Source organism: Podarcis cretensis (genome assembly GCF_951804945.1).
Source record: "Podarcis cretensis genome assembly, chromosome: 2".
NCBI lineage: Eukaryota > Metazoa > Chordata > Lepidosauria > Squamata > Lacertidae > Podarcis > Podarcis cretensis.
In genome coordinates, this window is record NC_137171.1 from 2,532,342 (window position 1) to 2,546,734 (window position 14,393).

The following is a 14,393-nucleotide window of genomic DNA, read 5'->3' on the forward strand; positions in this document are numbered from 1 at the left end:
ATGCACACATTGGTAATAGATACTGCAGAGTCTTGCACAGTGGGTATCGGGGGAGGGGGAAACAATTGAAGACGCACCGTCAAGCTGGAGGGAGAGGCTGGAAGGACAAATTGAGAAAGCCAGTATAAATAGCAGCTGGCTTCAGACCAATTTCACATGTGCTACTTAAGTGTTTTTGAGCCTCCCTCTCCTTGTTGGAGTGCAGGTGTGAAAGATAGAAATGAAATTGAAAATGTTATTATATCAGGTTTTTAAATTGATTGTTGGTGCTAAGGAAGGTGGATTGACAAGCTCCTTCCTGCATTTTTTTGCCTGTGTGTCGCTCATGATCTGACATGCTCTTTCTCTGCTAGGGACTGTAATTTTAAGGATGTGCTGGTTTTTTACCCACTCTTTTCGTTGTAGGTTTGTTTTTGTTTTTTAAACTATTTTAACTGTATTTTATCCAGGCTTGGGAATGGTGTGCTAAAAGCACTATGGTGTGCTAAAAGCACTCTTATTAAATAAATAACAAATAACTCAAGTGCATTTTTAGGTCTACACCCACCATTTCCCACCACAGGCATGTAGGCTGAATCTCCATACTCTGCACCACAGCCTTCCCAAAGCTTGTGCACTTGAAATATGGGACGTCCCTTCTCATCAGCTCCAGCCAGAATGTCCAGTGGTGAAGGCTGATGGGAATTGTAGTCCATCAACATCTGCAGGGCACCATCTTGGGCAAGGTCCCCCAATGAGAGGAGCAGCCCTCATTCCTGATGTATCAGATCAGGGGCAGTGCGCTAGAACCAAGACTGGGGCCTTTGGACCCCAGGGGTTGCTCATGACCTATTGGATTTGCAGACAGGGGGCCTGTGATGGTCATCCTTGAATGGCAAGATGCAAAAGAGCACAGGGAGTCCTTGAATCTTTAATAGTTGTGTAGTAGGGAAAATTTCAACAAGTATTTCTTGTCAGAGGTTGGGGAGGTAGCATCTCTGGTGGGGGACAGGCCATGCTCCTTCTGGGGTAGCTTGCCCACCTTTGGTCCCCACCCTGCACTCCACTCTCACCTGTGGCCCCTAGAAGCTGTCAGGATGTGACAGCAGCCACACCCCAGGAACGGCTTCGACTGGTCGGCTAAACCAGGTAAGGGGGTCAATGGGTCTCAGATCCTTGGTGGGTTAGGGACTTCCCCTGAATGTGAAGACGGGCTCTGACAGATTGAGCAGACAAGACCAAGAGTAAGTCAAGAAGGCAAATTCTGCACATGCTGTGGAGGGAAGTGAGGGGTGGATAGGGCTTGTCCACCTGGGAAGGTGGCCCATCTAGGAGAAGGAAAACTCTGATCCTAACCCTCCACTGCCTTTCTTCAGGAAAAGAAAAAGCTAAAGAGTAAACTCTACACACCTGCGGGGTGCAGTCCCTAAGGCCCCTCCATGGCAACTCCTGCAGTCAAGTTGTTGCCAAATGTTTGCGCTGCTTTTCTTTGGACCCCATCAGTGAGGCCAAGAGGGGAGTCTTGTCGTCTAGGCAGCCCATGACCTCCATACACACTGCCCAGGATTGCATCCTGGGGAGGTCACATCCGTGCTGCTAACGCAGCATTTTTACTTCACCCCTGGAGGGGAACTTCATTGTCTCTTGAGACAGGCGGGTGCCAACAACAACAATAATATATTGTCATGTAACAGTCAATGGGGGTCGGGGGGGGGGTAAGAGGAGGAAAATAAACTTTTTGCCAGAGAGACTCTGGCACAACACCAGACCATATGTCTGCAGCCTCAGGAAGACACTACATAACAAAACAGTGAAAGAGGAGGCATGCGAGGGAGGCAGCATTAGTAATGGCTGTGGGCTGGGACTCAGGGGACACTTGTGTGCATCATAGCTGATTCAGACGCAGACAGGCTGGCCTGTATGAGCCCTCCTGAGCAATCACGTTATCTCTTGCGGGGGCTGGGGGTGGAGACGGGCATCGCACTACCGGGTCAGAGTGCATTTGCACTGGGTTTCTTTAGCACTTTAAAACGTCACACTTCAACACATTTAAAAGAGGCTTTCAGTTAAGAGTCCTTTCAAATAGCTGTGGGGGTGGGAGGAGTAGAAGAGGTGGATATTGCCAGAAGTATCCAAATAAAGCCCCCGGGCTGTGCACTGTTCCACTGTCTCACGTTACCTTTGCATCTCTGTGGCGTTAACGTTTCAGACAGCGAGACTGCAATCTAGTCATGCTATCTGTAGCTGATGGGACTTGCAGTGCAGCAGGGGTGCCAACTTGAATGACATACTGGGGGGCAGGTATGCCCTGCCCCACATAAACAATCACATGCCATGGTGCATGCATACCATTTGAATGGCAATGCCCATCAATTGGGGGGGGGGTTCAGGTCTCCTCAAATATTTTATGGGGGGGTGAAGGGATCTCAGCCTCCAGGAGTTGGCTCCTATGCAGTCCAGCAACACCCAGAGGGCCTTGGGTTCTTCATTCCTGCTATACAGCTGGAAAGCAAATCCCACTCAGTTCAATAAATTGCAACTTTGGATTTGTTTTCTGTTTTTAGCTATTTGGAAAACATGCACTCCTTTTGCTGTGCTCGAACAAACATGCAGCCAAGTTTGTAAAAGGGAGGGTGGAATAAAAGTGGTAAATTGGCATTATCCCATAGTTCTTGTTAGCTTTGGGCAATTGGAGCTTGTACTCCTAAGCATCCATACTTGGAAGTAAGACCTACTTAACACAATGGGATTTACTCGTTGAACGTGGCCAGAATTGCTCCCTCCCCTCCTTTTCCTGCTGCTAACAGGAGGTAATGGATAACTTTTGGAAATGATTTCATGGAGAAAACCCTGTCACATGAATTTTTAAGGGAAAACCCAGGAGCAGGAGCCCATAGAATTTAGCTTCCTGCTGATCATTAGCCTTTCCTTGAAAAGCCACATGAATTTTCAATCCCTAGACCAATAAAGCGTTTCATGGAAAGGAGGCTTCTGTGCAGCTCTGCATGGTGAGGGCAGGTGTGTTCCATTTCCTAATCTCTCGGGGGTCACACACACACATCTGTAAGCAACTGTCAACGACAGCTGTCATCAGATAAGGTTCACAGCACAACCCTATACAGGAGTAAGCCCCACTGAATGCAATAGGAGTTACTTCTGCGTAGACTTGGTTAGGATTGCTTGTGGCTACTACACTGCTGCCTGGAAACATGCCCAGTGCTTGCTGGCTGCCTTGCCCACATAAGGGCAGCCCATGGGATTAGCTCAAAGGCCATTCAATTCCAGCCTCATTTTCTCACAGGTGGCCAACCAGCTGCCTATAGGGGAACCCCACAAGCAGGACTGAAGTGCAATGACCCCCTTCCTACAAGTGAGTCTCAGCCACTGATATTCAGAGGCATCCTACCTCTGGACGGTGGAAATGCAACATAGTAGCCATATGAAATTATTTGGTAACACTTGTATACCATGTGACTTTGTGTTTGATTGAATGGCTGTGCAAATTTCTCTTTTGTTCTCTGTAAAATTAAATTTCTACAGTAAGGCAAGGGAGCATGTGTCCGTCTAATGTTTCTGGACTGCAACTCCAGGTAAAGGCCCATCTGTCTGTGGGATACTAGTTTCCATGAAATGTTAGTCTCCTACTGCAATGAGAAGCCATGGGAGTTTTATGTCTCAAATGTTGAGTGACGCTCAAATGTTGAGTGATGTTTTCCCCTGCTATAAATTCCACTGAAATTGGTTGCATTTTAATGTTACTGAAATTGTTTTATATTCTAACTATTGGATTGTAACCCACTTTGGGGCTACATGATGCAGGGCTGGCTAAAAATCTGATAAATAAATAAATTCACTCTCTATGCTCTTCCATAATCTCTTTGAATTGTGCACACCCGCATGGAGGCTCGGGGCGCTTCAGGCTATATTCATGTTGTCTATCTCTGCATCTCTTAGCAGTTACAGTATTCCGAATCATAGGAGCCATCTCCTAGGAGTCTAGGGGTCTCCCCCGCACACAGTTTATGGGCATTGTCATTCAAAGGGTGCGTGTGCACCCTGTCATGTGATCGATTATGTAGGGCAGAGCTTACCTGCCCCCCCATATTTTATTCAAGTTGGCACCCCTGCTCCCAATCATGTCCCAGGTCCACTTTCAAAACAACCACCGGACAGTGGGTGGAGCCAAGGCCAAGCTCCAGCCGGGCGAGTTTTTGCCGGGTCAAGGGGATGATCCTCGATTTGGGGGTGGGACGGAGAAGTAGGCGGAGGGAGTGGCTTGGCCCAAAGAGATCCTAGTCCGGGATGCAGCCAGGTCGCTCGGGCCTGATTAGAGGGTGGAGCCAGGCAGATCAATGCAAGTGGGACGCGGGGGCGGGAAATCTCGTCCCGAAATTCCTGCTTTGTTCGGCAAGAGACCTGCTCGATCCCGTGGCGAAGGCAAGGGCTGCTTAGAGGCGCGTCTGCGTCTCCGGGCGAGCATCTCTCCGGGCAGCCTTCGCGCGCGTGTGCGTGTCGGGGGAGGCCCCTCGGGCCGAGCAGCCAATCGCGGCGCGAGGAGCGCGCCCTGGGTGGGCACGAGAGCGGGGGGCGCGCGCAGCCGGGACGGAGCCCGAGAGGAGGAGGTGGCGGCGGCGGCGGCGGCGGCGGCAGAGGGGACCGCGGGACCGGAGGAGAAGCCGGCATGGAGCCCAACAGTCCCCGCAAGATCCAGTTCACGGTCCCGCTGCTGGAGCCGCATCTGGACCCGGAGGCGGCGGAGCAGGTGGGTGGCCAGGAGCTGGCCAGGCGGGCAGCTGGCTTAGCTGTTCTCTTTTCTCTCCCTCCCTCGCTGAGATCTGGAGTTACAGCTTCGCCCCGGGACCTCTTTGTCTGGGTTATGTGGGCGTCCCATTCTTAAGCGCCGTTTCGAAGTCACCGTGTGGCTCCCGATCGCCGCTCCTCCCCATCCAGTAGGATGCACTGAAGTGGCTTTTGGAGCGTCTCTGAGCATATGCAGAATGCTTTCCTCTCTCCATAGGGGCTCCCCTCTGGTTTGAGCCTGTGTCCTCGGTCGGGTTTTCAGCCCTGGCAGCTCTCGTTTGGGAAACTGCGATGTCCCGGTGGCGTTTTCCTTGGCACCGCATGTGCTAAGGAACGGGGACGCAGTCGGGCAGGTTTCTCCTGTATGTGTCCCCACCCCACCCCGAACCCTTCTCTCAAGAGGAGCCTCTTCTGGAGGTCATGAATTGGGTTTACTGTGAGGGTTGAGCATCCTCTTCCTCCTCCGAGGAAGATGTAACTCCACAGATGTAAAGTTGGCATATCTTGTGGCATCGCAATGGGACGTGTTCTGGGATCTGGGTGGTGAGCTCTGTGGGACTTCTCCAAGCTCTGGAGTGGGGTGGGTCGTGGTTGAGCACTGGGGAAGGGGCGGGAATGTAGCTTGTGGGTGTGGTGTTTGTCATTTTCGTCACTGGGCTTTCAGTCATATGTAGGTCACTTTAAGGAATTGGGGCTGTGGCAGGGAAATCTGGGGTGTTGCAAGGTGCTGCCCCCAATGTGGAGTGCTTGGTTCTGAGGGGTGGTTTGGGGTGAAAGTGCAAGCGCTGGGGTTGTCCTGTTCTCAGGTTTGCACTGAAATGCCAGGGGGTTATAGGGAGTTGTGTAGCACATGCTTATTGGGTGCTAACTTACATCTGTAACAATACCATCTTTCTAGGCTTATTATGTCCGCCAAATAACTCCCGTCGCTTTTAATATTTCTTCTGATTTCTCTTAGATATCAGGGATGCTTTGTCAATGGGCACTCTTGAACTGTGGTCACATCTGCTGTGTAGCTGGAGGCTAGTTAGTTATAGGTTGGCTCTCCTGTGGCGGTGAGGTTGCAGGCTGAAAGGATTGTCCGTGGGTGGCTGCTGTGCCATTTTATTGGGAGGGTGATGAAAAGCGGGGCTCGCTGTTTGAATTAAATTATGAGAGATTGCAGTGGAGGGTTGGGATCCGGACACTCTTGCTCTGGGAGGTATTGTGTAATGGGAAATAAATGGGGAGATTTTACAACAGTGCAAAGGATGGCAGGGCACCTCTGACTATAAGAGTTGATGGTTAAAGTGGAATAAGAGTGATTTAAATGTATGGTGTGGATGTGACCACTACTATTAAAAGTGCTCGGGAACCTGGTGCTCTCTTGTGCCTGGCCTAGGGTTTTCTCTCTCTCTCTCTCTCTCTCTCTCTCTCTCTCACGTATATTAACTGACCCTCTGCTAATGCACTTTTTTGAGCCGCTTGCTATGAAGACATATCAAGTGTTGATGTTCATCTCCATGCTGTTAAAATCACCAGCTGCTGATGTCTGCAGGTGAAGTGGCTGTTAAAAAGCCAGAGGCAGGCCACAGTGGCCTTTTCCCAATCAGTTGGTAACCTTCTCCACCATTGGAAGCCCTTTAGGATATGTCACTTCTGCATTCTGTGCAGCACCTAGCACCCTGTTGGTACCAAATGTTAGGCATAAAGAACTGCAGGATGTATTCTGTAGTTGTGTTTGGGTTGTTTGGAGGTGCAAGATCAACTGACCTATAGCATGTATGAGTTGTATTTGGAGAGGGAGCTTGTATTGTGCAGAGAAAGCATGGCTGACCCAACCCAGTAAGCATTACAGGTGACTTCCTGGGACTTCAGAAATCCAGGATAATGGGATGGCCGGGGGGGGGGGGATCCTCTAGATCAGGGATCTGAATTCTGTGGTTCTCTAAGAGGTTGTTGGACTACAACTCCCATAATCCCTGACTGTTGGCCACATTTGATGGGCCTAATGGGAGTTGTAGCACATCAACATCTGGAGGCCACAGGTTCCAATTCCTCCCTATGCTAGGTGGAGCACAATCTTATTTCCCCACCCACACCTAGTCCCCACCCACACCTTTAAGGGGAAATGGCCTGAGAGGGGATGAGGTCAAGTTAGTCAAATGCAATATGCTTCATACATACCGGGTTGAAGAACCCTGGCCCTGGGGGGAAATGCCACCCTCCAGGCCTCTGTCTTTCTATAAAGCCCCAAATGACATCCCCTAACAGGCCTGTTTCATGCTCTCTTCTAGTACTAAAGCACATCATTGAACTGTGGTGATGTCCTTGGCTGGATAGAAGGAGGAAAGAAGTGGATGTGTATAAACCTCTGACTTCTGCATGGATGTAACCTATCTTCTTGTTAAAAGTCAAATCCATTGCTCTGCCTTTGTTTTGCCTCTGGCCACACCCACCATTGCCATGGGGCCTCTGAAGGGTTGCCCCTAAAGGAAGTCTTCCCTTGGGTTGAACAAAATTTCCCTGCTGCTGTTAATTCTCTTGTATGGGACCTGCTTCCCAATACTGGAAGTCTATATGTACAATTTACCGGTACTATGTTTTATGTAGCTTTTCAGAGATATACTCTCTCACAAAGTGGCTTGTATCAATCAAAAAGAGAGGGTGGTGGCACTGCCGTCAGGCTTCCAAAGACACACAAGGGAAGGGAAGAGGAGGGGGAAAGAAGCTGAAGAAGAGCAGTCATTTTAAGGCTAGAAAGAAGTGGTAAGCCATAAGTGGGTTCTATTCACATGCATGGATCAAGCAAAAGAGATCAAGCAAAACAAGCTCTTGAGGGAGACACTTGTTCATCCCCATGATTGTGCAAACAGGGTTTGGGCCATCCCTGTACCATGTAATGGAGAAGTGGGGAAGCTGTGGCTTTCCAGATGTTGTTGGACTCTAGTTCCTATCCTTGGCCATGCTGGTTGATGCCAAGTGGAGTCCAACAACATTTGCAGGGCCACAGATTGCCCACAACGAGAAGAGGAGCACACAGAATTTGACTGGGGGTACAACCTAGCTGAACTGCCTAGGCTTATGTTGCGATGTCCAAAATGAAGACAACACACGAGTTATCCCACTCCCCCCCCCCCATCAGCTTCCTTGCAATGCTTTGTCAGCTTTGGAAAAGTAGTGATCTTATTAGTTTTGCCTCCTTAGGAAAAGATGCCATTTAAGGAGGGTTCTCAGAAGAAGAAGCTGAGCAGATGATCCTGCACCTTTAGCACAAAGAAAGAGCAAATGCCCTGGATCCCTTTTTTTGTCTTCAGGAAGTCAGTGCTGCTAGAACTAGAGCCTGATCTATCATGAACGCTTAAGTACATTCTCCCTAGAGCAAGACCCAGGTAGATTCTATTCAATGAAAAAGGCCCAGCACCCACTGACAGAGCTTTCTTTGCATGTAGAAGCATACCCTCCAACATTTCTCAGAGGAAAATAGGGACATTTCTCACACACACTGAACTCCCCCTCCTCAGCCCCCTATTCCCCCCCCCTGCATTTCCTATCAGAAGAAGGGTGAGTGCCCCCACCACTGCAGCAGTGGGACACAGCACACACGCCCTCCACTGCCCTGAGAAAACCCCTTCATCCTGAATTAATTTTATTCTTTGATAGAGTTACAGAAAGAAAGAAATTTTTAGAAAGGGGTAAGATTAGATGTGGATGCACACAACTTGGAGGGTCCTGCCCGCTGCCTTCCCCTCAGATGGTGCTTCTTGTGGGGCTGGGTCTTGGCGGCGGCACCCTCTCCTTCCCAGAGAGAAGGCAGGCAGCAGTGGCCATGGAGAGGCCAAGGGATGCTCCCTCACAGCCACCACTGCTGTCACTCGGGAAAAGCGTCAGCTTATTCTCCTCCCCAAGCTCAGCACTGGCAGCGGAAATAGGGACATTTTGGGATCAAATCAGAAGCCGGGGTGGCTTTTGTAATTCGGGGACTGTCCCTAGAAAATTGGAACACTTGGAGGGAATGCACAAGGTCCTAGGTGCCCTTCAGATGCTCTAGGACTCCAACTCCCATCAGTCCCAGACAGCGTGGCCAGTGGTTGGGAGATTATGGAAGCGGTTTCCTACCACTGTCCTAGGTTCAGCCTCTGGTATCTCAGTACAAGGATGATGGAAGCCAGGATGGGGAAGACATTGTGGAGTTCCACTATCAAACAGAGTAGACACTACTGAGCAGCTTGAAGGTCCTGGCTTGGTCAAAGGCAGCTTCATGTCCACTCAGTGCTTCCCATCCTGGGCTCCCTTTCCTCCCCACCTTCCTTGCCTGTGGAAAGCCTGATTGTTGGTGCTTTGATGGCTTCTGCTCTGCCCCATTTGGCATGACAGCTAGCCCCAGTCCCTGACCTGCCAGGTCATCGTGACTGTTCACCTCCCATAACCTGCAGTTACCTAATCACAGATTACACTGGAAATGTAAGGAGACATTCTTCTCTGACAAGGACTTTGCTGCCAGCCTGCTTTTTAAGCTTTTGATGATGTTCTGGGAGCATTTGCTGGAAATGTATGGTCTGGTTCACGTTATCTATGTACATCACTTGCTTTCCCATCTCTTGGTGACTCACAAGTGGGTCTGTGAATGGACTCTCATTGGAAAGGCTTGAGGTGGCTCATCTGCATGCAGTTCTGCAGTCATCAAGTGATAGCAAGTGTGAATGTATGAATCAGCCCACAGAGATTTAATGGACCAGAGAGTCACAGGGACAGTTCCAGCTGGTTTAGTTGAATTCACAGGTGCTTTATTATAAATGCTACCAAAAAACATGGACATTCTCCCTCACCCCCAGTAAAGCTTGCCTTCTCTCCAATGGGAAGCAGACAGCTTTTCATCTAAACCAATTTCCTTCAGGGTAGATTTGATTTAAATCAAATAGATTTAAATCACAATTTAAATCACTAGTCAGTAAGACTTGATTTAATTCTTTTTTTTACAGAAAGACTTATTCTTGCTGGTATAATCTTAATATTTACAACAAGATGAAGGTTTAATTTTTGGAATAATAAATTTTCAGAGTAGTTTTTACAGTTATATAAAAAATTACGGATTTGGTTATGCTATTAGAAATACATTGACAGATAATTATGGAATTATCGTGAGGTTTAATAAGTTAACTGTTTATATTTGAACTACTTTTCCACTGTACTTTATTGGAAGGAGCAAAATAATAATTTCCTTAATAACAATTTAAACAATTTATTTAAATAAAACAATAACATTATAGCATATGTATCCATGTTTGTTAACTGATGTGGTTAAACTATTTTTTTTAACCCCTTTGAAATATACTCGGAGTCGAGAGTGGATTTCATGCTCTTTATTCAGCTCATAGTGGTGAGGAGGAATGCAATTTCCCCCCAGAATGTCTGCTTTAAATACATTATTTACACAATGGGCCCCACGTGATTCACCTGTAGGCCAATCAGGTTGTGGATTCACTTCCACCTGGAGCTGGATTGGGTGGCTCCTGTGGACCAATCAGACTGCTGCATTCTGGATCCTATTGTTCTAGGACCAATCAGACTGCTGCATTTTGGATCCTATTCAACTCAGTACATAACACCCTTAGATTGAGTTTTAGCACACATGAAAAACTTAAAACAAATCCTTATTTCCTGATGACTCACTCCTGATGACTATAATGTAACTTAAATAGAAAACTATCTTTAGAAAGAATTTTTCTCCAAAAGCATTTTATTTTAAAAATCCAATTTAAATTTAAAAAATCCAATTTTTTAATATACATTTTAAAAAAAACATTGATTTTTATCCACCTGATTTCCTTTCAGTTCAAGTAGAAAGGATTATGAAATTATTTAAAAGCAAAACAATTTATAGATGCAAGCAAATCAGAAAATAGGATGAAGTAGGTATGGTGAAATTTTCAAACTGCTTTTGGACCCCCGAAGTGGGTAGCAGAGAGATCTGTCCAAATGCTGGCTGTAATGATGGTGCATAAGGAAGTGCCAGACCTCTCAAAGGTGCAGGTGGGTCACCTGCAGCTTCCCATTCTCCTTGTAGGTGACCGCTAGTGCTTCTTGAAGCTTCACCATCATTCCATTCCCTAAAGAGTTCCTTCCTGCCTTTTAAAGGTAAAGGGACCCCTGACCATTAGGTCCGGTCATGACTGACTCTGGGGTTGCAGCGCTCATCTCGCTTTATTGGCCGAGGGAGCCGGCGTACAGCTTCCGGGTCATGTGGCCAGCATGACTAAGCCACTTCTGGTAAATCAGAGCAGCGCACGGAAATGCCGTTTACCTTCCCGCCGGAGCGGTACCTATTTATCTACTTGCACTCTGACATGCTTTTGAACTGCTAGGTTGGCAGGAGCAGGGACCGAGCAACGGGAGCTCACTCCCTGGATTTGAACATGGGGATTTGAACCACCAACCTTCTGATCAGCAAGTTCTAGGCTCTGTGGTTTAACACACACACACACACACACCAGGTTTTGAAGTGCCTCTCCCTTCAATTGCTTTCTGTGTAGTTTCAGAACAACTGGAAGGGACAGTGTTTTGTTTTATATATATGTAAGTATGTATGCTTATAGGTATCACTGCAAGTCAGCTGGGGGAGCAGAGATTATTGCTTGGTTTTTGTCCTTATTTTTATTATGCATTTTGGTTTTTATATTGTAATTTTATGTTGTGAACTGCCCTGAAATCTACGGATGAAGGGCAATATACAAATTTAATAACTAACTAACTAACTAACTAACTAACTAACTAATAAAAACATACTCATTTCTTGGCTGTAAGGCTTGAGGAGATAGCCATAGTTAAAAACTGAAGCAGAGTGGCCCCTTATTCCAGAGTAGTTAGAGGAGGGTCTCTGATCCAGAGTAGTTAATCCAGATCCATTGACTGTGGCTCTGCCACAGTTAGCACACTGCATTCAGGAAATTACCCCTGAGAGTATGTGGCCTTTGATAGAAAAAAGAGATGGCTCTCTCTCCTGCTCAAAGGAAACTGCAGATGGAGAGAGGGGCTGTGTGGGCCATAGTTCTCCACAGTACTTGCGTTTCAAGGGAAGGAAGCATGGACACTTTACCTTTCCTGATACGACCCCTTAACTGTTTTTTAGGGGGAGATGTGATTGTGCTAAAATCAGATGGAGTCTGTAGGCCAGATTTGTAGATTTAATTAAGCTCCTACTTTCTGAGACAATTGGAAATTGCAGAGTTTGGAGAAATTAAAGGATAAAGTGTGAGACTGGTTACACTACGCTCAGATTAAAGAAGTTTTTAAAAATGACAAAAAGTTAGGGTTCCAGGTGGAGAAATCGAAATTGGAAACAGAACTGTTAGAACCTAAGACTAAGGTACTTTCAAGAATGTATAACTTGCTGTTAAAATGGAACACACAAGACGAAACGGTTAAATCGGCTATGATAAAGTGGGCACAGGATATTGGGCGCAACATTATGTTTGAGGACTGGGAAAGGTTGTGGACCATTGGGTTGAACTTCACTGCATGTAATGCTTTGAAGGAAAATGTAATGAAAATGATATATAGATGGTACATGACCCCAGTTAAACTTGCCAAAATATACCACCTGTCTGATAATAAATGTTGGAAATGTAAAGAAAATGAAGGAACATTCTTTCACCTCTGGTGGACGTGCCCTAAAGTGAAGGCTTTCTGGGAAATGATATATAATGAGTTGAAAAAGGTATTTAAGTATACCTTCCTTAAGAAACCAGAGGCCTTTCTTCTGGGTATTGTCGGCCAGAGGGTGATAAAGAAGGACAGAACTTTTTTCTTGTATGCAACAACGGCAGCAAGGGTACTCATCGCTAAATATTGGAAAACCCAAGATCTACCCACACTGGAAGAATGGCAGATGCAACTGATAGACTATATGGAACTGGCTGAGATGACCGGCAGAATCCGAGACCTGGAAGAGGAGAGGGTTGAAGAAGATTGGAAGAAATTCAAGATTTACCTACAAAAATATTGTAATTTGGTTGAATGTTAATAAGGATGCTAGATCACAAACAATTGAGCACCACTAAAATAGTTGGAATTAGGATGATAAGTGAGATTGAGGAAAATATAATTTTTTTGGAGAATTATTAATTATATTTAAACGAGCGGGACATAAGAACGCAAACAAGTTGATAAATTGCTGGCAAAATTTTTTAATGATGTAAGTGGGAGTGGGAGACGTGAGGGAGTCCAAAGAAGTTATGAAACTATCTTATGAAATATGTTACATTGTTTACTAATTTTGCATTGGTATTTAAAAATTTCAATAAAATATTATTTTAAAAAAAATAAAATTAAGCTCCTACTTTCTTCCTTAATTCAAGCACTGGTTATCCAGATCCCACAAATGACGGCCAACCCTCACTTTGTGTCTGCTGCTTGTCCGTTGATTTATTGATCTGGTGTCTGCATACCACAAGTGTTGGCTGTCTTTTTCCTGGAATTGAGCTGTTTTTCATCATTGCTTTTTCATCTTTCTTTTCTTTTTAATGGAGAACCATGTATTGTCTTGATTTCAGGCACCAGAGTAGAAGGTGTCTGGGCAGGAATCAACTGACTAGTCCCACCAACAGAAGACCATGCTTTGAGCGTCATAAATTTATCACCAAGCAAGTCTAACAGCCACAGTCAGGGAGGTTGTAGCTTTGTGACAGTATTGGAGCCATAAGCAAGCAGAACCTCTGATGAGTGCCCAAATTTGGCCAAGTCTGTCACTTTAAGACCTTGAGGGGAAAATGTTCCCCAGCAGTTCCCCAACGGGAAGCAGCATAGAGTATTTGGGTTGTATTCAATGCTAGTCCTATTCAGAGTAGACCCACTGAAATTAATAGACATGACTAGTATAGGTCCATTAGTTTAAATGGGTCTACTCTGAGTAGGACTAATGCTGGTGACAACCCTGTGTCTGTCTAGCTCACTATATCTAATCTGCCAGTGACTCTCCAGCGTCTCAGGCAGTGAAAGCCTTTCCCATCACATGCAACATGATAAATTTAGCTGGAGATTCCAGGGATTCAAACTGGGCCTTTATGTATGCAAAACATGTGTTCTACCACTGATCTGAAGTCCCTCCTGTTCTACCTCATTCTGCCTGTTCAAGAACTTATATTCAATCTATACTTTGATAGAAGATGAATCCTGGCACTATAGGTCTGATCCTCAATTTTTTTTAGGGAGCCAAAGTCACTCTACATCTGACCCATTTGCCCCACTCCTGATGTTATTGGACTCCAGTTCCTACTGACCCCATACAGCATGGCCAACAGTCAAGGATGATGGAATTTGTAGTCCCAACAGCATCTAGAGCCCCATAGGCTCCCCATAATTGCTGAAGTCCATTCCTCAAATACTGGGGTTTTCAAATCATCCTCATTCTATCCCCTCGCTGTTCATCAAAATCTGAGTCACAGAACACACCACAAGTTCTTACACCCTCTTTTATATTCATGAGACCCACCCATTCATACTGGCAACCAAACATGTGAGCTGGTAGCTCACATAGCTATACCAACTGTGATGATATTGTGATTTGCATAAGCAGCTGCAGTTCAGACCTATTAACTACTGTCATGCGGTACGTTGGTTTGATCAAGCAGATGAAC

The 14,393-nt window shown here is 46.3% G+C and overlaps 1 protein-coding gene across 2 annotated transcripts in view; it reads left to right on the forward strand.

The window, feature by feature from the left end:
- Positions 1-4,560: 4,560 nt before the first annotated feature.
- Positions 4,561-14,393, forward strand: part of PPP1R1A (protein phosphatase 1 regulatory inhibitor subunit 1A) — an 80,687-nt gene continuing 70,854 nt past the window's right edge. The window contains exon 1 of one of the 2 annotated variants that reach the window (XM_079967880.1): positions 4,561-4,741. In XM_079967880.1, coding sequence (XP_079824006.1) covers positions 4,661-4,741 — 81 coding nt within the window. In that variant the 5' untranslated portion in view covers positions 4,561-4,660. The remainder of the gene's footprint in view (positions 4,742-14,393) is intronic. The other variant, XM_079967879.1, reaches the window with a different exon arrangement.